Source organism: Fusarium pseudograminearum, chromosome 1 (genome assembly GCF_000303195.2).
Source record: "Fusarium pseudograminearum CS3096 chromosome 1, whole genome shotgun sequence".
NCBI classification, from domain to species: Eukaryota; Fungi; Ascomycota; class Sordariomycetes; order Hypocreales; family Nectriaceae; genus Fusarium; species Fusarium pseudograminearum.
The window spans coordinates 4025140-4050360 of record NC_031951.1 but is presented as its reverse complement, the minus strand read 5'-3'; the positions used below and the strand labels follow the sequence as shown (position 1 = coordinate 4050360).

Below are 25221 nucleotides of genomic sequence, written 5' to 3'. Positions count from 1 at the left end.
TATCTGTAAGTGGAAAATAGAAAGTTAAATGTATGGTAGGATTTCGTAGATTACTCGGACGAACAGTATTATCCATCAGAAGCGTGGCACTGCAAGCGGGACAATTGAGCTTGGTCAGGGAAAGGTAACTGTATGCTTTGCAGGTTTGTTAGAGCTGTTGTTAATCCTAGCAAGAACTGGAAGAAAAGAACGATCCCCATGCCGATCAGGGTCCTCATAGGGTTGCTCAGTAGTCCAGTGGCTAGGCCCCGAGATGGATATCTTCAATTACCTAGGGAAAGTATGATGTTGCTTGTCTGAAAATCTTGAAAATTGCGCAACTAAAGTACTACGTAATTAAAGCGGTAAGACTGAACAAACATTGGTACCTTGGTTGACTAGTTCCATCAGACGGACCTGTGAATATATCACTGTGTTATGTATCAATTCTCATTCTAACAACCGGGCGAATTCGGTTATGAGCCAATACTAGAGATTCTGATCTCAACTATTTATAGACCGGGAACTCTCGAGTAATCATAGCCGAGTCATCAATTCTCATGGCACTCGAAGTGAGCCACCGATGGTGTCATTCAATACTTATACCAAGGAGGAAGAGGCTTGTTTTGCTATAGTTTCTTAGCCTATCCGAGAGCAACAACTCAATGCGGGTTAATGCAAACTGTCAAGATAGTTGCCTTTTGAGTACCACTATCGAAAAGTCAAGCGTGTGTAAATAGTGTTGTGCTTGTAGGTTTGGGTTATCAAACTTCCAGATCGGTTTGACTGGTAAGAGAGCTCACGGCAGCCAAAACTGCGTCCGCTGTCCCTGTTGCCAAGATCCCTCCCCTTACTTGAGCTTATATGAAAGCAGTAGAGTAACGGTCCTACTGCAGCGGTCCTACTACAGCCACAGCGTACCCGCATCTGCATCCGCGCCCACAGATGCATACTGCAAATCAGATAGTGCAAGCCATATGCAGTGGCCACTAGGTTGAAGCAAAGACAGTATCGTAGAGTTGATAGTGCAGTGACCATCAAAATCGTCTGTACACAGCATCTCGCAGCAACAGTCCTCTTAAGACCCACTTCTAAGAGCAACCCCCAACGGAGCTTGTTGTCTGGAAAATACATGGCTGTGCCAGTCGCCAGTTAACGACAATGGAGGCATCGATGGGCCTGATGGCTGGGTATAGATGTGTCATGGCGCAAGGATCCAAGTTAGGAAAAACTTGGTGTGTTTGTTGATTTTCGGGTTTTCACGGATTGCTTCAAAGTTGCTGAGCTGAATACGTGTGTGGCGAGAGAAGTCATATCGGAAACCGCCCGAGATACGAATGGAACGGAACGACTGGCATCAGAAAGCCGAGCCGAGAGAAGAATAATGGCATCAAGCACAGCAGATTATAATGATAAGCATGATAGTGTTACTCGGCGAGGGAGTCAAAGACACGGTAAGGAACTCGGAGAGGGAGATATGAAACTCAGATAAGGAAGATAAGCAGTCGTTGAAAGGCTGTCGCGGTCGCTCTATAATACCATTGGATCTGTAGTTAGCGAGAAGATATAGACGAGGGGTGCATCATTAGTGATTGCAGTACTTCTGCTTGCTTGGCCTGCGAGAGAGATGATGGATCTGTGTGTCTGGGGGATATTCTGGGGTGAGGTGAGGGGTAGAGGGGGTGAGGGGGTGAGGGGGTGAATTAGATTGGGCATAGTTTCATGGAGCTGGCTGCCTGGGGCTGGCAAGTGCAGTGGAGAGTTCAAGAAGAAGAGCAATTGCATTAGCATTGGCACTGGCATTGGCACTGGCATTGGCACTAGCAAGTGCGAATGCGGGCAGTGGCTTCCAAGTTCCATTCAAGAACTCCACGAGTCTGAGGTAGAAGGAACGACCACCTATCAACGCCCGTTACTATCTTTGTCCAACCTACCAGTGATGATAAGCATTGATACCAAAGTACTATATACTAGTTATCTTGAATCAGGTACTGGAAGAAACTAATAATCATCGGATACAGCATCAGCCCTATGAATTTACGACATCTTGAACAATTGACGAAGCAACATAGCAGCCGATCAAGCCCGGCATATCCAGGCAAGCGAGAACGTTGGAAAATGACACGTTCGACCAATCAAATGGACCAATTGACCCAGCGGGCGGTATCCAGGCACAGACTGCAGTGCGGTGCGATACTTGCAACGGTTGAGAGAAACCACATGGTTGTTGTGCGAGGGGGCATTGGAGTGTCGTACAGAGAAACTGTTGGTTGGTCACTTGTCAAGCGACTGTCTCATCAGCACTCCCTTTGTGTGTTTGTTTGTTCAGAACAACCCAGGGCAAACATGCCATGCATGTATGTATTTGGATGAGTCTTAGACAGCTAACAGGATATCCGGATTGTGACACAAGCTGCTCGGCAATGTACTTCCATCTTTAATCACGGGACTCCACGTCTTAGAGATAAGGCCTCCCTTACTGCTCTGTCACAAGTGCGGCTTCCTTTGTTATTCTGTTGATGTAGCTCCAAGCGACTGACTACCCTGAAGCCGTCTAACAGGCCTAAGCACACCCAACGGTAGAGCCTCAGATGCTAAAGCATTGGCTGTGGCAGCCTGTATCAACCCTACCCCTGGATCTCCTACATCTAGGCAATTCTTCATTTCCTCATCTTCCCGATGCTTATGGTAGGGTTGCGTTGGTTGAGGCCGGATTGCCGATGTGGGACGCGGCCAAGACGATCGGAATGTCATGATGACAATATACATGTGGAATTCAAGACCATCGTTGCGCGGCCTAGGGGAATCAACCCTGAAAGCGAGATGCACTTCGCACAGATGCTTATACGGTAGTCAAGAAAGGGACAAACGCGCAGGTTGTGAGGTAACTGAGCATTGGCATTACATACGGCATCTGCAGACCTCAGTACATTTCCCTCGAGGTTTCTGTCATATAGGAAGGGAGAAACGTCGATCATTGAGGCGACTAAACGTCGATCCCAAAGACCGCACGGACCGTACCGTATGTGGAATTACATCAACAATATAAAAACAGCCTGACGTTCAGGAATGCCGTGACTTTATCACGATAGCCACAAAACCACAGGATGGGGGTGCATTCCTTTCCTGTGATGTAACAAGCACCCAAGCGCGACCGAAGAAGCGACGAAGCCACATACGGTACTGGCGATGCATCTCGACTGATACAGTTGAGACCGTTTGTGCTATAGTTGGTACATATGAGATATTTGCTTGCAGGGTCTCTCGACATAGGCATGCAAACCGGATTAACAAGACCAACAAGTTCGGAAGCTGAACGTGTAATTGATGACAGAAATAACACGGACAACAGCCTGAGATTCCAATTGGCTTTTCAACAGGGATGACGAGAAGTCAATTCTCTCAGATTTTAGAAGCATCATGTAACGTTATCGAACTAAATTAGAGCATTTAAGAGCAAAGAGGCTATGAGACGACAACCAGCACTGCGCATTCTGGAGGCTTTTACAGCACCCGAAACACTGGCTGAATGCCACAGTGGGTGGTATTGCGTTTTGACCCCCAGGTAATTGAGTTCTTTGGCGTCAGTAGAGTTCCGGGCTGGTGCCCGCACAGTCACTAGTAGCATCTATCTCCCCGAAGACACAATCGAATTGACAGTGGAGGCTATCTCCAGTTCTCCCCAGCCTCAAGCCAACACTCGCTGCCGTGCCGGCTGATATGATGTGATCGAGACCTAGGACTATGGAGACTTGGATGAGCTGATGTGGATTTGAGGGGAAATAATCCATCGCGGATGGTAGCGGGCGCTTATTAACATCATCTTGCTCCAGAAGTTTAGGTTCGTATCCAACCAAGTCGAAGATGATAATAATGGCTGCAGGCGTACATACAGCTACAGACTACGATCTATTGTAGTAACTCCGAGTTTGTTTACTGGAGCTGACAACAATTCTCTCATCCCAGTTTATAATTAGGTAGGTAGGATGTGGAGGGCCCATACAGCTAGCCAACTTGGCGATCGAGGGAGACGATATGCAAGAGTCCTGAACAAGACGTTTCTGCTAATATAGTTGGGATCGCAGAATTTTGTGTACAGGCTTCATGATCAAGGGTAGGGCACAGCGCCACGAGATGTAAATTGATAAAAAATGACAAGTGATGACGTTAGGTAAGCCAGTCAATCATCAACTACGGTCAAGACAGAGCCCTGCATGAGAGTGAGACATGTCATGGTGGGAGAGGCGAGGAGGGGGAAAACGTTTGTCAAAGCAACAACAGATGTGGTTGTGGAGTGGATCTCTTTAGGAAGAGGCTTAAAATTTTCCTATTCAATGTATCACATTTGTTTAGGCTTGGAGGTTTCTTGACGATGATATCCGATCCAATCAACCACTGATTCGATTGGTAGCACCAGCATAAAATGAAGTAAAATAAAACCGAACAGATTAATGCTACTTTAAATGACCAAAGCAAGGGGCACTGAGCTGCAGTAAAAATACAATCAAGTAATAAGAGGCTTCTGGAACTTATTCGGCCCTTGATAATCCCCGCTATGTATTGTCGGGCAGCTGCGAAGGAGTCCAAGCGAAGCCAAGCGTTTGGACTAAAAAAGAAGTAGAAAAAATTAGAGAGAGAGGGAAAAAAAAATCATAAAAAATCCCACGATGTTCCCCTGCTGTGGACATGGACCCTTGTCAAGTTTAGGGTGTCGTCTTTGGTCCTTGGCTGCTTGGCCATCTCCCCCCCTGTTCAGGCCCCAAAAGTCAAAGAGTTGCCCGTCCAATCCCCTGGATTCGGTTTCGTCGGGGGCACTAATCGTGAGCCCCCGGAGGACAAGACAGGGTCGGCTGTCTAGGTTGGACCGTTCCGCTGGGCCCCTTTCAGTGGTCCACTCCCTTACCCTTGCTCACTTAGGCAAGAGACTGACTCTTTTCAAGGTCTCTGCTCTGTTTGCGCCGTCGGCTGTCTCGAAATGAACATTCCAGTGGAGGAGGATCGGGCTTAGTTGGGCTATCACAGGAGAGTAGATAGCTTCAAACTTTGGACATGATCTATAACCCATAATTCATAGCATCCTTTTGTCCACGAGTCGAGCCGAACAGAGTTGCAGTGCCATCGTGACTCGGGCATCTCCCGTGCATGGCGTTGTATTTGCATCCTGTTCTCCTCCTCCTCCTCCTCCACCTGCAAAAGGCCATGTTGTGTCGCTGGCTAGAATTGATGTCCATTCTAGACCTCTTTAATTCTTTAGTATTTCATTTTCTCACTCATCACGAGACTGAGACTCGTCTGTCTCGGTTCCTGGCATAGGAACGGGTCCGGACTCTCGATTCAGCCGAAAGTAGAACCAGGGAAAAATCTTAAAGCCCGGGCCATCTGAAAGCGCCTGCTCCATGTATCCGTACATACGAATGTCGTGCTTGTTGACTGTCCAGGGTGAGGCTCTACCTGACCTGGCCCAAGACGGTTCGTCTCAGATGTTTCCCCAATTATCACGCGCGTTGGTCGCCCTGCAATGCCTCTCTTGTCAGTGTGAATCTAAGTTGAAGTATATCTAAACCTTGCCTTGTCGATCAGGAGATGACCTTATGATCACATTCTTACTGTGATGGCGAGACCTGTATCGTATCGCATTGTATCGTTCGCTACCACAGAGCAGGATTCTCCTCATTCCCTGCAACGGTCAATTCCGTGTAGTGGGTTTGGAAGCAAATTGCTTACAGAGTTTGGGCTCTATAACCCCGCAAACAACCTGGTAACTTCATCTTGAAGGCTTATTATTGCTATTGCGTACTCTGTACGGTCCGAGGTCATAGCATTTCAATTTACAACATGGTCATGGGGTTGTACATATTACGGACTGTTCGGTTGATTACCTTTTTGGCTGTGGAATCTCTCGGAAGAGCTGGAGAGACCTGGGCCGTGGCAGTTTCTGAGGGCAACGCGCGCGCCAACATTAAACACCAAAGGTAGGACCCTACTGTACGGATGTTTAGAAACATTTGTCTAGACATTAACCAACTGGCTCATTGTCTCGCCGGTTATCGCATAGGGTGAGCTTGTCGGCATCCAAACGCTTCAAGGGCTGAATCAGCGGCAAGACGTCGCGTAAGTCAAGGGACGAGTTATATTCCGTATTAAGTCTTTGTGGTGTTGAAGAAATGCAACAGTATTATATCCAAAACTGAGGCTTGTCGATTGACTCAGAATGGCTATCTAAAACATACACTTGGCTACACATTCCCGATCGAATCCCATCGTTGACAGATCAAATGGGAGTAGTCTAGGTATTGCATAGCATCGTATCGCCTCTTTTGAACTTGGACCTGAAGAAGAACCTTACCAACACACAGACGCATGGGCACGGTTATCGCCATACCATCCATACACGGGATGCCTTTGTCGAGAAAGCTCGCTACGCTACCTATCTCGACATGCCTATTATGGTATCCGTAAAACCACAACACTGAGGCTCGCTTGCGCCCCCATGTTGGACCTCCACGCTTTTGAGAGACACTCCCCCCCACGCCCCCCTTCTCTGATGCTTCTCACCTTGTTCTACAGATCCTCGATCAAGAGGCAATTATGAAGCGATCTTTTGCAATTGAAAGGCGTGAGTTTGCGTGCTACCTAACATAATGCCATTTATTGGTGCACTACGACGGTGGCATGCTTTGATATTGAACTGAGCTCCGTAATGGCTTGCTTGAACCCCATATCTGGTTGTCTTTCTTACAGTACCTTGTACCTTGTCCATGCCTTTGACGTCGAGGTTGCCCTTGTCGACAAATTGTATGTAGTTGATACATTTGAAACTCTAGAATCGGGGTTTACGTCGAAATCACCTGAGACAAAGCCATTCCCTCAGTATCCCCAAAACGGCGCCATTGCTAGCTACCTCAGTGGCTCACAGCTGCAAGCCGACCTGTCACCATTCGCAACAGTATGTAGCCACCTTTTAAGATATCTGCTGTGTGCAAGACATGATGAGCCAAGGGCAGAGCCCGCAGGCTAGATTCGATTCGATATGAGCTGTTCTTTCTCCCTTGGCTTCGTCCGAGTTGAATGTCTATCAATGAAGCTCTTGGCTGTACTTTTGTCGCCATCATCAACGTAGCATAACACGCGTGCAGCATGCATATACGCAGATAGGTACGTACATCTTATCAGCAGAGGAAGGGTACAGTCAGTACCGAAGCGAACTAAACACCAAAGGGGATCGATGTGCTGCTCGCTGAAGCTTAGAAACCTGACCGGCCATGCAAGCTCACTCTTGTGCATTAACCCCATGGCATAGATATCTTAGTTACTGTGCGCACATTGGGGAAGCTGCAGGGGCCCCAAGATGGAAGATGGGATCCGAAGCCAGGAAGGCATTGGACGTGAGCAAAAATCCCGTCTTCACCCGCCAGTCACAACGTAGATGGACACACCTCTGGCCTCTTTTAGGTGCTCTTGTTTTAGCTGAGCTGGAGGTCAAGAGTTGAGTTTGTTAGGAGAGTTGCAGTGCAGTTTGTGTTTATCCTCATCGCCTCAGAATTACGACACTACCCTTCACCGTTTGGATTCCTACCACCAACTACCGATGGTTTTGTGATCGCAGGCTCGCTCTGCTTGACCTTGACATTGACCTTGACATGGATGAATCAATGAATGGTTGGCTTTCTAGTCGTACGCCCTCAAACGTCACCTCATCGGTCCCTCATCTGATAGACTTTCTGATGGGTATCTTCTGGTCTTGGTTCTTGGTCTTCCACGGTACCATTGTACGGTAACTTTGCGTGTAGTTGACTTGTTTGGATTGCAGGTCTTAAGGATAAGGTAAACGGCCTTTGTGGCTTCTTATCTCCCCCGCTCTCCCTTCTTACGTTCCTATTGATTGCCCTTTTCCTTCCTCAAGTCCAAACCTAAATTATATTTTAGGTACTTGCCTTGGTACCCTTTTCTCCTTTCTCGTCCCCGCTCTTTCTATTTAGGTATTCATCATCCATCAACTTGACCTTGAATTTTTTTTTTATGCTTCGTTCACCTTTGCAATCTTTTACTGCCAAACTCCTGTTCCTTCATCTTCTGAATCAGAACAAACCCAAGGGACAGCAGCACCTACCTACCTACTAAACTAGCCACCCTCTGAGCTAGACACCCACTGTACGATTTACCCAATACCATTGCAACGGGCGCAAGCCTCCGCTATCCGGCCGGTGACCGAAGTGCCAGTGCAGTCAGTGCAGTGCAGCGCAGTGTAGAAGCAAACCACCAAGAACGGAACCAAGATCAAAGAGACCCATCGCCAGGCCAGACCATACTCGCTTGGCCAGTCCCCACGATTTTCGTCACCGCAACTGGGTCTGGGGAGGTCTCCGTCGCTCCAACGCCACCACGCCTCGACCAGGCTTAGATTATCCCTGGCCTGCCATCCATTGTACTGTGCTGTACACACCCAACCAGAACCAGATTCCGAAAGCCCACACCCACAACACACACCAACAAGCACCGGGTTACGCTACGTACTCCTCCGGTACGCTAGAACTAGCCCCAAACAGAACTTGTCCACCTGCCCCAAGCCCAAGCCCAAGGGGCCCCGGCTATCGCCTGCTCTACTTTACATACATACATGCCCGCCGGCTGTTAACTTTAGTGAGGTCGACTCTGCGCCTGCTATAAGCCTGCCCCCCACCCACATTGCCAAACCCATTCTCTCTCTATACTTCGTACCCACGCCGCATCTTCACCTTGACTTTACCATCGATATATCCCCTTCCATACCATACCTTTGGCATCTCGCTTGGTCTTGTCTCGTTTGTACTCATGAGTCTCTAACCTAGACTCCATCAATTCCACCTCTTCTTGGTGCCGCGGCATTGAAACAACATCACAACGGTTCTCCTCCAAACTCAATCATGGCTGTCGTTCTTCAATCCGACGACAACGGTTACTTTGCCGGGTCCGGCCTACGACGCTCGCATTCGCAATCCAACTTCATATCCTCGACTTCGCCATTTTCCACCTCTTCTCATTTGAGTGATCATCATTACAGCTCAAGTAACAAATCTTACGCCGATTCAAACTCATCATCTGCTCCCTCGTCTCCCCGTACTGTCCACGCCGACTCTGTGGATCTTTCCTACGCCTCAACTCCCGCCACTAACCTCTCCATTGCTTCTGACTACGACGACCACATCAGCCTCGCTGAATCACCCGAGGATCACTTCATGTTCCCATCTTTTGCGCAGGAGAAGTTCTTCGTCCACCAAGATATTCACCCTCAAATCCACCACGACGATAACCTAGAGCCACCCCCCAGTCCACGAACAGGCGATTCGTATACTGTCTCTCCTGCCGAACACGAAAACTCCGAAGAGGCTTCTGAGGACACATCAAGACCCGAAACACCTGAACACGAAAAGTCCGAGCATGCAGAGGACGACACTGCAGTGTCCAGCAGGCCTTCGCGCCAAGTCGACTATCTGTCTCACGAATGGAGAGAAGAGGATATCTGGTCATCATGGCGGTACGTTGTAACTCGAAGGGGAGAATTTCCCAACAGCGCGCGATTGGAAAACGCTTCTTGGAGGACATGGATGAAGGCCAAGAACAACCTCAAGACTATCTCTCCCGAATCCCTCAACTGGTTTGTACCCCCTGGTGTGTCTCCTCTGGATATATCAAAATACTTACATCTCCAAGGCTTAAGGATTGTGATGTCACCTGGCTTTATGGTCCCCTTCAGTCAGGACCCAAAAACACCCACTCTACCCACACGGAGCCCTCCAGTGTTTCGCTTTCCAAGACTGGCTCGCTTGTCAACCTCACCAAGAAGCCCATCCTGAAGAAGAGAAGTATGTCTGAAGTTATGCTTCAGCGATCGTTATCCACAGCCTCATTATTGAAGCAAGCCACCGCAGCTGTCAAGGCCCAAGAGACACGAGGAATTCTCCGACCCCACCTTGGTCGCTCCAACACAGATTACTTTGCTTACCCTTTTGCATCACGTCGATTGAGTGGAGACAGCAGCAGTCTCGCCCCTTCGGTTGAGTCATCTGGCATTATTTCCCCCAGTGCTGAACGAAAACACATTCACTTCAACGAGCAAGTCGAGCAATGCATAGCTGTTGAAATCAAGGGCGAAGAGGAAGAGGAAGAAGCAATTGATGACCATTACGGTTCTGACAGTGATTCAGACGACGGAGTCATGATGAAGCGGGTCCAGACAAAGAAGAGGCCCATCTCCCGGCGCAAGACTTTGAAGTCAAAGCCAACAGCCGAAGGAAAGACAATAGCCAAGCTTCCGTCTACTACCCTCAAGTATCGTGAGGACACTCCCGAACCGCGAGAGACTGCCATGAAGCACTCTAGAAGCCCGCTCATGTCCCCTTCTTCTTCGCAGGAGACTCTGCGACCTGCTAAGCAGTCCGGAAAGTTCTTTTTCGGGGAAGAGGATCATGATGACAGTCTCGATGATGCGCTGTTGAGCCCCCGCTCAGGGTGGGCTTCACCATCCAGTGAAGGCATCAATGGCGGTCTAAACAGATCCATCTCTTCAGGCAGCCTTTGCGAGGAGCCTGCGGGTATGCGACGCACACCTTCGGGTATGTTTATGCCTTATGAGGAAGGCGAAATACAATCAGGGGACGGTATTTTTGGCCGCGTTATCGACACGGTCAACACTGCCCGCGACATTGCCCATGTTATCTGGAACGTGGGATGGAGGAAATAATGGGTATACTGGCGTTCGACTTTCATTTAGCGACGCAGTGGAATTTGAACAAGCACAAAAGCTTGTGGCTCACAATTTGTGAGTTGAAACGACGCCATGACAAAAATCGACAAAAGTGTTTCTATATAAAGGGATTTCTGAAGGAATTGGCATTGATCTGGCATTATACTGCAACCATCATATGTCGAGGCCTTGTTAGTTAACATCAACTTGGCCTGGTCACCACGACATCCTGGAAAGCGGAATATGATTCTATCTCATACACGGCCTGTGACAAGGGGACGGACAAACATCAAAAGGCTAAAGAAAAGCAATGTGTGTGTTGCGGATGGGATCTGGGTGGCTAAGACGGGGATCCTCACGACAAGGGAGTCATTTACCAGGCCTCCCCAACCGAAGCCTCAGTTATTGGTTTCCAGGCCTGCCAAAAAAAGGATCAGCCGACCCCATGACACCCCGGCCCCCAGACTCCAGCAACAAACTCAGGGCAATGGGAATGGGCCATCACAAAGGTCACAGACCCGGTGGATATTCGGCGTTATAAATTTTTCGTTCCTGTCGTTCTTTTGTGGCAAGGGCTTTTTTTTTTTCTTCATGATATCCCATAAGCAAGTGGGTACTACGGATTACGGGCGGCTACGGACGGATCAGGAATGGCAAGGGCAAAGGTATAATGGGGTCAATTGATTTTCGGCGACTACGGCGACTCTACGGTATTGGCAACGCCATGGAAAGGACGGATCAATGGAGAAATGAAGGACACAAACGGCAAATGGCGACAGGACCGGATCTTCAGTGCGTTGGTGTATTCGTTGTACATAAAGACAGTTGTCGGATCTCGACGTACACACGCAGACCGGACTGAATCAAGACAAGTTGCAAAAACAACACAAAAAGCATGTTAAAAGATACAATAATACTACGTTTACATCATGTCGTCAATCATGCATGGTCTTTGGCCAAAATTGATCAGCTGCATCACATTCAGTCATGGACCTGAGATCCTTGGGGCCGGTTCATTTAAACTAGGGACGAATTGACTGAGGTTGGTTTTGTACCTTGCTGATCATCTGGGCCCTTGATTCTTCCAAAGGGCACCTAGCTCATGTTTTACAGGGCACCGTTGGATGGAAGTTGCCACATCTGAAGCGCAGGCGAAAGCTCGTCGCGGGCGAATGAGGGCTCCGTTTGCATCGATCGCCAATTGACATGCAAGTGCAAGTCTTAAAAAAAATTGTTGGGGAAACAGGACACGACCTGGTCTGTTCTCTTCAGCCCGCGTGACCTCATTACGCGTGCCCTAGCAAATTACCGCATATTGCAAATGCCAGAGTTGCGGGTAAAGCCAATTAATATTGTTATTGATTATTCGATGATATCAACCTTTTGTAGGCAGGGGGTATGGCATGTCTTGTGAGTGAGGTTATTAGCCGAACATGTCGTGTTGCTTACTGCCTTGTCTGGTGGTAATGAGGCAACGTTTGACGATGGTCACTCACGACATGCAACATTGGCATCGAAAGGGGACTTGGGCTTTGGTCTCTATAATTGGACGATCTACTGTACATCTAGTGCTTTTGAATACCAGAACTTTTCCAAATCTGAGTAGGTATGTGTAAAAAAATATATATATATATATGGTACAGTATAATACAGGTAAGTAGGTGACGTACATTGGGTAAGGGGTCATCCATCATCAAGTTACAGTGCCTGGGGGGCAACATAAAAGTTGACCTCCAAGCTCGAGGGTACAAAAACAAATGATCAACCAATCTGCTCCAAAACGACAGGGACTGGCTCATTCATTTCTTCTTCATGCTTGCAGCAGTCAAGTTTTCTGATCCCCTGTGGAGTGCCCCCTGAGAATAGGTAATTGTACAGTGCATTTGCAGCCACATGACTTCCATTGACTAACGTCAGGGTTCTGTCAATCAATCCTCTAGAGGGAAACCCCATGTTTCTGATGCAGGGGGTGGGGTGACACAATGGGATGTGCGAAAATGCGGGGGAGAAATGAGCGACTCCACGCCAGTCAACGACCAAGTGCTGTGATGATGCATCGTGCTGTATGTAAGCCGTTGTAAATAGAACCCGAAAGTGGATGTGACAGAGTGCAGCAGGTGAGACAAAATCACCGCCAATCTTGCTCACGATCCCGCAAGACATACTGTTGCCGTCAAGGCGGTGACGGTGAAGCCTGGAACCTTCTACCCCAACAAAGCCACTGTTCGAGAAAGACCCTGCGGCGTAGCTCACGAGGCCGGGGTTGGCTCCGCGGAATCCGGAGACAGTGCCGGCTGGCTATTGGGATTGTGATGGTGCTTGAGCGCTTTGACGAAGATCTGCCGAGAGTGAACATTCACATCGGCCAGCTCAACATCAAACTTATCCCCCACTTTGATGTTTTTGACGAGCACGAGACCATCGATGCCATCGATGGTGAGGTTGGCTGATAGGTCGAACAGGTCGATCCTGCCAGACACACCTTGCTTCCAACGGGCATCAACGGTGAAACTTAGCCGCTCCGGTACCGTCTTCTCAAACTTCCAAGCACGCACAAGAGCCATCAGCATCCACTCCTTGGTACCGCGAGATATGGTCCGGGCCATCTTCTCCCTCATACGTAGTAGGGAGAGCGTATTGGGGAGTGTCTCATCGGTGAAGGGAAGGATGGCGTTCAGGTCATCAGCTTCAGTGTCTATGCTGCGCTTCATTTCGCGCTCATGTGCCAATGCCGCGTGAATTTGCCAATGAACAATGAGATCAGAGAAGCGGCGAAGAGGCGAAGTGGCCTTGGTGTACATGTCCAAGCCGAGCATGAAGTATGGGCCTGGCTCTGTAGATAGTTCAATACCGCCAGTCATGCGCGATAGTTCCTGACGCTGGGCGGCCGATGGCGAGATGCCCTTGTACACAAGAGGATACAGCTCCTTGGTGGCGTAATCGAGTAGTTGGGGCATGTTCTGCTTTGAATGCGCGTCTCGTCGGAAGGGAACAGGAATTTTGCGGTCGCTGCACCATCGAGCAGCAATCTCGCCGGCGAGTACCATGGTGTTTCCAACCACGGAAGCGCCGTTGAACTTGTCGTGGCTAACCCTGATGTAAGGGTCGGCTGGCAAGACTGCGGTGTCTTCCTCTTGCTTCAGGGGCACATCTCCGGTTTTGACGGTGACGGAAGTGCCCCCTATGAAGATTGGCCATGCTCCTTTCTGGAGACGCTTCTCTCTGATGGCCGCACCAAGACGATGCAGTGTCAAGAGATCTTCCTTGCTCTTGTCATCCAAATCCTTTGCCGATACCATGGGACGGTTTGGTGGAGCGTCTGCTTTGTCGGGGAGCTGACCAACAACAAGAGTCTGATCAGACGTGGCAGGTGGTAAAGGATCGTTGCAGAATTGGCTGACATCCTCCGGATCCAAGTATTTGACGTTGTGGACGGTACCTGGCTCGATCTTGTAATCAAGCAAATCTCCGCTCTCGTTTACCTTTGCGCTGAAAGTAAGAGCAGGCCTGCCTTTGGCAAGCGAGTACTGGTCAACCAAACTCTCGGATTTGTAGTCTCCCGAATTATCGATGCCAACCTCTTGAGGGAGCATGGCTTGGAAATGACCAGGAAGATATATGTTCTCGGGGATCAGCTCCAAGAACCGGCCTAGTTCAGAATTTGGTTTGATTCCGGACGCTGGGTCGGCTGTATGAATGTGAAGCCAGTACTCGTCAGGCTTCTCTGTGCGTTCTAAGGAGATACCGTCGTCAATAAGAACTGTCTCAGGAGCGTCAATGCAGAAAATAGTGTCGTTAGTCCACTCCTTCCTTACGCCCTCTGCAATATCCGGCCGAATCGAATCTTCGAGACTGGTTGGTGTTTCTCGGATGAGGCCACCTCCGCTCTGAATCTTGACTTCCGGGAAGCGGACCTTGTATCGGGAGGGGATCTCCCATGGGGAGATTATACCCAACTCTTGTAGAAATGTCCAGGCGCAACTCTGATCCAGCCTGACATCCTTGTACAGGTCTAGGGCCCGAAGTAGAAGAGAGCCATCCGCATGGAAGTGCGAAGAGTCCTCAAACAGATGGTAGCTAGCCCACCATTCCAGAAAGCGGATGAACTCAGCATGCTTCCTTGACCAGTCTGTGGTTTTGATAGTAACCCCTGAAGTGGGAGCGAGAATTCCGTGCGTCGTCCAAGCGCGCTTTTCTCGATTAGCAAGAACAATTTCTCGTGCTCTCAGAACAAATGTGCCAAAAGCCGTGCTGGCCAGCTCCTTTTCCGGCATTTTCCCTCCTGTCCTTCCCATCAGGTGAATGTATTCACGAACCATGAGAGCCACGCGGTTGATCATCATGAAGTCCTGGTATGGAAAGATCTCGAAAAGGTGGTCTTTCCTATGGCAGTCGGGCGACGGGCTTACTGGTCGGAAGATAAAGTCGTTGCGCAAAAGTGCTGTATGAACAGCGTACAACGCAGGAGGGGGGAAATGCTTGCCCTGCTTGAGACCTTGGGGGAGCAGCAAGTCGGCCAGCTCAAACAAGCTGAGGTACTTGGTTTTCTTTGCATCCGAGACTATAGATCTAGCCCTGTCCAGGTTGTTGAGGCTCGACTGGTAGGCCTGGTCTGCTTCCAAGATGAACTTCTTCATTTTGGCAATCAGAGCAGCGCCAACGTCTCGACCAGGACCTTTTTCTTGGTTGCGTAATTCTTCATACTCGTCGGCAGAAGCACCCATGGGGATCAAGTCGAGAATCGGTTTTAGTTGGCTGACAGGGACGAAATTGGAAACGGAAAATATGGCAGAGAAGCCCAAGCTAATAACCCATCGGCCAGAATTGGTGTAGAAATGGTGCCTGTTGCCGAAGTGCCCCAGGTATATACCAAACAGAGGTGTACGAGAGCCGGGTTGTTTCATTTCAACGAGATCACCCGGTGTTTGGCTCTTGTGTCCAACAATAGAAACTTCGGCTTCATCCTCGGCGATAGCCTCGACGCCATCGACCATGCCTACTGATTCCGCCTTGAAGTTGTCCAACTCAGAGGAGCCAGTAGATTGAGGGCGAGTGACGCTATTGGTTACATGTGACCAGAATGAAATATCTGGAATGATATGAGTTACCTCTCTCTCAGGATCATTGGTGGCGGTCCAGTTTCGTAGTCTCTGCCGGATCGGCCTCTTATCTATGACGGCCGAAGGTTGAGGCAGAGAAGTGGGAATATGTGCTTGTCCATATACACTTTGACGAGGTCCATCTTCTGGGAAAACAGTAGAGTACTGGGATTGCGGTTAGAAGATGACGCTTTTGGAGTGGTATTCAGGGTAACAAACTTCATGTCTTCTGTTCAGAGATTGCACAGACGATGGAAGCGAAGATCGCAAGCCATTTCGACTGTGCGAAAGACACTTCCAGCAGACATAAGATCGACTCGACGACCTCAACATTTTTTTTTCCCTTTCCCTTTTTGGGTGTATTTTATCAAGGCCTTCAAAGAAAGGCACTTTCTTCACCGCGAGGCTGAAAATTTTGCCATTCCGTGTTGGCGATTTCTATGGTCGCGATGTCACATGACACAGCTCTTTTCCACTTTAATTGAAGTTAATCAGTCATGTCATTCATACATTCCTTCTTATTCTGACCAACAAACACATTTCATCATATTGAATGAGATTCAAGATAATTGTCCAATACAATCATCGTGACCAATCCACGCATCTTTTGTGACCCATCCGTTGATGCACACCATACTATACTGTTCAAGCCTTTCTCAATAACAGCAAAAGGGGGTTTAGCTTGACCAAGCGTGCTGGTTATTAGCCATCTTGATCAAGCCGACAAACGATTTTAGCCCTGGATTAGCTATCGGCGAGTAGTCCCCTTTTGAGGAGAGTCTCGATTCAAGACCTTCTCTAATTGGAAAGGTACTCTGACCGCCCAGAGCCAAGAGGCGCGTGAGATTCTCTTCATTTGCCAACAAGATGATTCCGATAGGATCGACACAACAATCCGCATCCCCAGGCTGCTTGCTTATTGGCTTACAGTTTCAGCAAAGGGCAGGGCAACAGGAGTTAGAAGACCAGGGCATGAACACACATCCTTCGGTTAAGACTGTAGTCCCGGCCTTATGGTTACAGTGATTTTGAGAGAAGCTCGCAAAATCCCATGGCTTCTGGCAAGTCGAAAATACTGCGCGATGCGACGATGAATACGAAACGCAATCTGAGCTGAGATCCAAGGATCATGTTATCATACCGCCCGATATTAGGTCTGGGCTTATTTAGCTGTTTCGACTAGCCTCCAAAGACCTGACCAACAAGCTTTGGTCCCCCAGCTTTGCCGGTTCAATCATCGAGTTAATTCCCCGCAAATGACACAAATGACAGAAGACGGGCTGCAGGTTGTGTGTTGTGCGCTTCTCGGGGGTGGCTTGCGAACCCAACTGACCTGACATGATATTATCGATGATATAGCCCGCTGATTAGTCCAAAACTGGCGGGCAAAAGTCGCTGCACGTCACCAAGAACCCCTGGATGGACTCTCTTAACCACAAAGCCACCCCCGCTAAGGCAAATTGAGGGGACCATTGAGACACTGGCAGATGCAGGAACAATATCAGAACCCCACTCGCCCGACGAGCCGACTGATTCCCAGGGACTGTGAAACCCCAAAAGAGACGATTTATATGAGGATCATTATATAGATGGAACTTTGCACACAGCCCGCAAGGTCAGGACGGCACTCGACGAACAGACAGACAGACCAAGCGAGACAGCAAAAGGAGACAGACGCCAGAGGACGAGATGGGAAAAGGATATTTTAGGATATCCATCTCCAGTTTATTTATCGAAGTTTGTTGTTCATCCCGAATCCCCTGGTTGCAAATCAAGTGACCAACCAGCGGGCAGAGGAGCATCGTCCTCGAGATAATGTCGCTTCGTGACAAGTTCCTTCAGCAAAGGTAACCTCAATCATCGGTTGATTGGTCTAGGCCCATCCACCTATCAACAAGACAATGGCCTTATTTGGCAGAGCAGACATGGCATCCAGCACCCCCGGAGCCGGTCGAAACCACGAGATTACATCGTGCCCCCGTGCTCCACACCGTTCTCCTTTTCGTCCAGAAACCCCGGCTAGATGCTGGGGGTTCTTGAACTGGCATGGCAATGATGTTCGGCATTGCACCAACGGTTGTCCCGTTTCGGGACTGGCCAACTCTCGACCCCAGCTAATTTCATGAGGCACAGGGTATCGCAGTCCACAGGGTACCTGGCCAGGGGCAGACGGGTACCTGAGTTTTTGGCGTTTGGCGCCGATATCTTGCATCGTCTCAGGTACCATCAAAACCACTTTTCTCGGTTAGGTCATCTTGTGTTAATGCGATGGCCCTCTCTGGGCACTACAGCCAAGGCCCAGCAGACCAGGTCGCAGGTAGAGGGAATATTGACATGCCCATGAATGATCTTCATTTAATACGCCGCTCTTTTCCTGCTTCTTCCTTTTGGTTTTCCTTCTCCTCACGGTTCTATCCTTCGCGAATCTAGAGAGCACCTTGTTAATCTTCGCTTTCGTCCTTTCGTTTCCGTATATCCTCATTACCGCTTCACTCTTTCAGCGGGCATTCGTTTCCTTTACCAACTATAATCCAACTTGTTTAAATTTTGAATTTCTATCCTCGTCTTCATAATGAAGGGAGGAATTGCCGCCGCTGCCGTTGCGGCCATGGCCACTGGTGCCCAAGCTGCTTACCCTCACCACCGACGTGCTCATGAGTTGTTCCGTCGCGGTGGAGAGGTCTGCGTTCCCAGCTGCACCACCATCTGGACCACTTACTATGGCGAGCCTACTCGTAAGTTCACCTGTGCAGGATGCTGTTACCTCGCGCAACTTGGTACTGACTGATACAGTTGTTCCCAACCCCCCTTCCCCTCCCAAGCCCACCGCTCAGGCCGTCACTACTCATGAGGCTCCTAAGCCCAAGCCTACCACTGCTTATGAGGTTCCTACCTACGAGGCTCCCAAGCCTGTTGCTCCCACCACCACCAAGGTCGTTGTCCCCATCCCGACCCCTCAGGAGTACAAGTGCCCTACTCCCGGCACTTACACCTTCCCTGCCACCACCATGACTGTGACCGAGTCTACCACCGTTTGTGTTGGCGAGACCACCAAGGTTCCTGCTGGAACTCACACCATGGGCGGTGTCACCACCATCGTCGAGACTGCCACCACCGTCACTTGCCCCTACGCCAAGGAGACCGAGCACGAGGGCGTCGTTACCAGCGTTATCGAGACTACCACCTATGTCTGCCCCTCCGCTGGTACCTACACCATTGCTCCCATCACCAAGACCTGTGAGGAGGAGACCGTTATCGTCTACCCCGTCCCCACCAGCTACGTCCCTGGTACCTACACTGCTCCTGAGCAAGTCGTCACCGTCACTGAGACCGACTACGTTTACGTCTGCCCCTACTCTCAGTCCGGTGTTCCTGCCACCACCAAGGTTCCTGAGGCCTCTAAGCCTCAGCCTCCCAAGGAGACCAAGCCCGTCTACGAGGCCCCTAAGCCTTCGCCCGAGACCACCGAGAAGGTGAAGCCTACCAAGCCCGTCTACGATCTTCCCAGCATTGTCCCTGAGGTCCCCAAGCCCTCGAAGCCTGTTTACTCTGCCCCTGAGACCCCCGCCTACACCGAGCCCGCTGTCGAGACCTCCGAGGCCCCTAAGCCCAAGCCTAAGCCCTCGCCTCCCAAGAAGCCCTCCACCCCTGGTAACCTGAAGGGTGGAAACGATCACTACGGTATCACTTACACTCCTTACGAGTCCTCCACCGGCAAGTGCAAGTCTGGTGACCAGGTTGACAAGGATATTGCTGCCCTCAAGGGTGCTGGTTTCCAGATCATCCGCTCCTACTCCACCGACTGTGACACCCTCGAGACTGTTGCCCCTGCTTGCAAGAAGTACGGAATTGAGATGATTGTTGGCGTCTTCGTCAAGGCCTCCGGCTGCACCTACGAGACCCCCGAGATCAAGGAGCAGGTCGACGCTCTCGCCAAGTGGGCCCAGTGGGATCAGGTTAAGCTCTTCACTGTTGGTAACGAGGCTATCATGAACAACTTCTGCTCTCCCCAGGAGCTCGCCGACCTCATCAGTGTCGTCAAGGAGAAGTGTTCCGGTTACACTGGTCCTTACACCATCGCCGAGACCCTCAACATCTGGCAGCGAGAGGACGTCAAGGAAGCCATCTGCGGTTGTGTTGATGTCACCGGTGCCAACATTCACCCCTACTTCAACTCCGAGGTCACTCCCGCCAACGCTGGTGAGTTTGTCCAGGGTCAGCTTGACCTCCTCGCCGATATCTGCAAGGGCAATGATGTCATCAACCTGGAGTGTGGCTGGCCTTCTGCTGGCGAGTGCAACGGCTCTGCTTGCCCCGGTAAGAAGGAGCAGGCCGAGGCTATCAAGTCCATCCGCAAGACCTGTGGTGACAAGACCGTCTTCTTTTCTTACGAGGATGATCTCTGGAAGGAGCCCGGTAGCTGCAACTGTGAGCGAAGCTGGGGTTGCAAGTCTGCCTTCATCGGTGGCTACTAAGCCCTTCTGGAGGATCTCCAGTTTTGAATATGGCATACTCAAGCGTCCTTTGTACGATTCAACTTTTGGAACATGTTGGAATGTTGTATATAATTAATTCATGACCAACGCCGCGAGGCCATTTACTTCTCATTTTACCACTCTTCTATTTCTCTCCATCATCCAGTGACACGTTATATCATCGGCGGCATCTTGGAAGAACCCCAAAGAGAGAGGCTCACTTCCTGGTGAAATCTATACCCAAGATACTTTTCACTTGGGTATGAGTTCTGGTTACTTTGCCACTATTCTATGCGTGTTCTTCGCGGCAACGTTTAACGATATATGCGTCTTCACGGCACTTGAGCGAAGCAGAAAGCGAATACTGCTTCGGAGAAGAGTTAATCTTTACCTATAATATATAGTACAGCCGGGTTGTCATTTGGTCTTTACCTTATAATATTTTAATATATTGAGCAGCCGTTGCATCCACCTATTTGTTGTGCTTGCTAGTCATGTTTTTATATATGCATGGTGATGCAGATAATTTATGTACTAACCCCAAGGAAACTCCTGAAATACCAGCTGGGCCATATAAGCTCCAACTAACGACAATCCAGAGGAGAACCAAGATTACTTCTTAAGTCTGATTCACCGGTCTATACTGCCTGTCTGTCTTGAGATGGATGAATGTGTGTGAAGTATAACACTGTATGCCAACATGTATCCACTGGAGTAGTACCCATCCGGCATCTGCTGCCTTCTGTGGTATACAACATGCAAGTTACGTCGTGTATATATCAAGGCGCTAGAGCATCAGTTGTGCGTATGTAAGTGAAACATCCTGTCATCCCTTCTTCCAACATCCAACCATCCGGAACGTCTAACAAAGACGAGATTCGGAGTTTGCGATCAAGCATCTTTGTGGTAGAACCAGACAATTTAGAACAAACTTAAATCAAGCCAGGCAGACGTTGGTCGTACTCTATGAAGCAGAGGATGACTTAGTGGTAACATATCACCGGTTTGGCAGATGTGAGTGAAGCCTGCATAAAGAGCCAGTCGACATGACACAGCGTTCAAGAAGGGGGGATAGTATGTAAATCATGTCACCATATATAAATAGCACATAATGGATATGTGACACTGTGTCTCTGGCGTCTTGATTAATGACTCATGGAGGAAAAGAGAAAAAGGGAAGAGAAAAAAACCTCGTTACAACAGTTAAGTAGTGAGGGAACGGGTCATGGCAGATTCGGAATGACGATGAAACCCTCATGTCTCGGGCCTACGATCAGTTTCCAGCCATCACCCGGCTCTCTCACGAAATTCGTGTATGTCTCAGATTTAGACGTGTGAGGCCTGACTCATGTACCAGCACACACGTGCTGGCAGAAGCTAGATAATGCTTGTCAATACTTTTCAGGTGAATGACTTCGAAAGGTGAGCTTGTACCTGATGGTTGTTAATCTGTATTTTTGACATTTCTATTCAAATCCTCGAACTGAAGCATGTTCAGCTGCAGTTTGTTCGTCCATGACATTTCCGAATTTGTTCACAAGTCCTGAATTTTCCAAACCAGCCATGCAAGAATCCCAAGACCAAACTTCCACTCTATAAAATACAACACGTCTCCCAAGGGAAAGGGTAGATACCCGATGCCATCATACTTGTGTCTAATGCCTTATAAGAAGAACCGGCCCGCGAGCTGCAGAACAAAAATCGTGACAAGGAAAACCCATAATAGTAGCATAGTGAGCAGCTTTATAGCTGAGGGGCTATGTTGCTTGTCCCCTTGAGTGAGCCATCGTTACCTATATATAAGTGGCATGCCAGATGGATGAAGTCATAACAAAAGGGGTATCATGCTGATAGAAAAAGAACGCTCCAGATAGATGAGAGCGACCACCAACGTCGAGTGAATATAATAATAAAGCCGAGCCAAAGACGTACGTTCCCAGGCGCCAGGCTTAAGAATAAAGATGTAGTGCTTTAGAAGATAGGCAAAGCGTCTGTTGATATATGTCTGCGTTGGCAGGGCTCACCAAGATGTGAAAACCCGTCACTTCGATAGCGCCATTGATCTGTTGCATGGTCATGATAGCGGCGCCAGGAATTGTGGAAGTAAGGCTCAGGTCCAAGGCCAGATCGTTCGAGCTGGAGGAGACCACCACGATCTCGGTCGCTCACTAGCACATTGAGGTCTTGCCCGTCATTTGTGAAAGCAACGCCACCGATCTCGCCAAAAATGTCGACGGTCTGCTTCTTGCCAAATGTTTGGGCGTTGATGATGTTAATATAGTCGGCCTCCTCTGCAGCGACGAGCACTCTTTCACCGCTACCAACTGGGGAGAAGCGCAGATTTCGTACTCCTGCCATCTCAGACCGGATAGTGCACAGGGGGGTGCTCACTCCCCTCGAATCACACCAGCGGCGAGCATCCCAAATCTTGACACCCTTGTCCTGAAAACCGGTAGCTACTGTCCAGCCGTCGTCAGACCAGTCACAAGAAAAACCATAATCACGGTGTCCGGACAGTTCTTGCTGAATCTCACCGGTGATGGCATCGGTGATGAGAACTTTGAAGTCGTCCCCAACCATGACTCTTAGTCGGCCATCGGGAGAGATGCGTGAGCAGTTGAGCGGAAATCGATACCTGCTCTGCATCACGAATTTCTGTGTATTGAGATCCATAAGACGAAATCCATGGTCGTTGCTAGAGATGGCAGCAATGGGTCCGGAGGACTGCCGAGGCTTGTAAATCTGAACATGATTGGTGATGCCTCCCAGATGTTCAGTGATGGTCCCTTCGGAGTAGTCCTTCTTATCGTTGGAATCCAAACTTTTGAGGTAGTACTCGCCGTTAAAGGTTCCTGCGAACATGGCGCCGTGGTTTGCGTCAAGGGTAGAAATGAGAGTCCCAAGACCAGCCATATGATTGTTGTGAAGCGCAACTTCTGTTTGCCCTGAGGCGAGATTGATGCGGTTGACTCCTTCGCCACGAGGGTAGTAAGCCTGTGATGTCGATGGACAAGCCAAGACACTACGAAGCTGAAAATGAGCAAGATAGACATCCTGACGAACAATGTATCTCTTGAATCTCATAAAATTATCCGAAGACGGAATGTCAACGTCAACCATGTGAGGCTGAAATGCAGGTTAGCGGTTGGAACCTCAAAAGAAATGAACGCAGAGCAGCAAGTTACTCACACTCCATCTATCCGAGCCGTCCTTGTTGACGTAATTCTTGAAAGTGTCATCGCGTCTCTGACGTGCATACCTCCGAGTGGTATTCATGGAATCCCAGTCCAAGCCCTGCATATCACATCGATCGCCAAGAAGATCATTGTAACAGATCTCTCGAGGGGGTTTATGTGCTTGACGGCGGATGTCTTCTGGGCAGGGTGCGTTCAGTCGTGGCGCAAGGGACGATGAAGCAAATCGGGCCTGGTATGCCCAGTGCCTTAGAAAATCGACCAAGCCCAAGTTTTCAGACCCAAACATGGCCGGATTAGGATTACTGATAAAGGGAAGTCCAATTGGGCTTGCTGGCTCGGGAATTTGAGCCTGAGGCGGCTCGGCCGTATTATCACCAGGCATGATGACCCATGGTGCTGGTGGTGGAACGGCGTCCATGATTATAGTGTCGGCTCCAGTGGGTAGCGATAGGAAAGTGTGCGAGATATAGTTGACTGGAGTCGTGACGGTATCCGTCTCGTCATTGTTCTCCTGTGGAAGAGAATATTGGTCGTCTGTTTGATGTTGAGGTTCACTAAAAGTATCGTCGTTCAAGGGGGCTCCACCTTCGCTGTCGCTCATTTCAGCATCATAGCCAAGGTTTTGGTAATGTGGAATATAGTCGGAGAGCAAGTCAAAATGTGTAGGAGAGGTCCAGGAATCGTCTGATTGAGGCGCGTGGACAGAACCTTCCAAGTCAAGGTCAATATCGTCTCCCTCCTCTTGATTTTGATCTTGATCTAAGTCGGACTCTGAATTGGAATCGGGTTCAAGAGGTTCTGATTCAGAGTTGTAGGCATGGGCATATGTGTTTGAGGTGTATTGACTGTAGTTGTTTTGATGGATAAACCCAGATGTGGTGAAACTTGTGGAATCGGAGGTTCCTACAGCGAAACAAGCCGTAGTGGTGGCGGAGATGGCGGAGATGGTGTCAACTTCGGCGGGGAGCGCATCTGTCATGGGCGAATCGATCACGGGTTCCGGAACGGCATAGGACTGGTCGGGAGTGGAGAAGGTGGTATTATTATACTGGGACTGGCTGCCGTGAGGCTGTGAATATGTCTCGATGTCGTGAGTGTCGTCGTCAATGGCTACGGCATTGACAAGTTGGTGGTGATCGGTCTGGAAGGCCTCATCCCACCGGAGAGCCTCGACAACATTCACAGACGAATCAGCAATCGGTGATGTCGAGTTTGCGACCGGCGGAGGTATGTCGAGTGATCGGTTCTTTGACTTGTTGAGAGCGGCTCGGCGCATCGTGACACCAAGGATCAGCTCGGCGCCAGAATGTAGGGGAAGGCCGAAGTTTTTCTACAACAGTATAGCCCTTGAACGAGTGGCAGAAGGCTTCTGCATAGAGTATAGTCAAGATCCAAAAGGGGGGGCTGAAAAGGCCAGAGAGGCTTGGATTCGCTTGCGTGTTAGAAGCGTGTTGGCGGTCTAGCAGATTGGCAGTCGTTGCTTTTTAATAGCGAGACAATTGTCTCTGATTCCAAGATGATGGAGGATGGAGGGGAGGGGGTGCTCCAGGCTAGAGCGGCGACGGTGCTGTACTGTAGGAACAGTCAAGGTGGGCTGCAGATTGTGGTGGACTGGAGTGAATCAGACTAGACAAGATAGCGCATCAATCTGTCTGTCGCTGGCGTCAACAGTTGGTGGATGAGGCCAAGGAGCGGGTATCGTGTCGAAGAATGCGCATATATTGTATAATACTGGGGTGTTTGGAGGT

At 49.4% G+C, this 25221-nt stretch overlaps 5 protein-coding genes across 5 annotated transcripts, besides 2 other annotated features; 3 read left to right on the top strand and 2 right to left on the bottom strand.

Annotated features, from left to right (window-relative positions):
* The first annotated feature begins 8196 nt into the window (after window positions 1-8196).
* Window positions 8197-8228: a microsatellite.
* A 654-nt stretch (window positions 8229-8882) lies between these two features.
* On the top strand, window positions 8883-10699 carry FPSE_00440 (uncharacterized protein; the record flags this gene model as incomplete). The annotated part of the gene is made up of 2 exons (XM_009253560.1): window positions 8883-9613; window positions 9670-10699. The coding sequence occupies 2 exons, from the start codon at window positions 8883-8885 to the stop codon at window positions 10697-10699; spliced, it is 1761 nt and encodes a 586-aa protein (XP_009251835.1).
* A 1616-nt stretch (window positions 10700-12315) lies between these two features.
* Window positions 12316-12338: a repeat region.
* Window positions 12339-12951: 613 nt separating this feature from the next.
* FPSE_00441 (uncharacterized protein) lies at window positions 12952-16076 on the bottom strand (the record flags this gene model as incomplete). Its single annotated transcript, XM_009253561.1, has 2 exons — window positions 12952-15947; window positions 16052-16076. 2 exons carry the CDS (start codon window positions 16074-16076, stop codon window positions 12952-12954), a joined length of 3021 nt encoding a protein of 1006 aa, XP_009251836.1.
* A 2297-nt stretch (window positions 16077-18373) lies between these two features.
* FPSE_00442 (uncharacterized protein) lies at window positions 18374-20276 on the top strand (the record flags this gene model as incomplete). The annotated part of the gene is made up of 2 exons (XM_009253562.1): window positions 18374-18536; window positions 18595-20276. 2 exons carry the CDS (start codon window positions 18374-18376, stop codon window positions 20274-20276), a joined length of 1845 nt encoding a protein of 614 aa, XP_009251837.1.
* A 756-nt stretch (window positions 20277-21032) lies between these two features.
* FPSE_00443 (uncharacterized protein) lies at window positions 21033-21425 on the top strand (the record flags this gene model as incomplete). Its single annotated transcript, XM_009253563.1, has 3 exons — window positions 21033-21085; window positions 21223-21290; window positions 21382-21425. The coding sequence occupies 3 exons, from the start codon at window positions 21033-21035 to the stop codon at window positions 21423-21425; spliced, it is 165 nt and encodes a 54-aa protein (XP_009251838.1).
* Window positions 21426-22247: 822 nt separating this feature from the next.
* Window positions 22248-24749, bottom strand: FPSE_00444 (uncharacterized protein; the record flags this gene model as incomplete). Its single annotated transcript, XM_009253564.1, has 2 exons — window positions 22248-23402; window positions 23466-24749. The coding sequence occupies 2 exons, from the start codon at window positions 24747-24749 to the stop codon at window positions 22248-22250; spliced, it is 2439 nt and encodes an 812-aa protein (XP_009251839.1).
* Window positions 24750-25221: the final 472 nt, after the last annotated feature.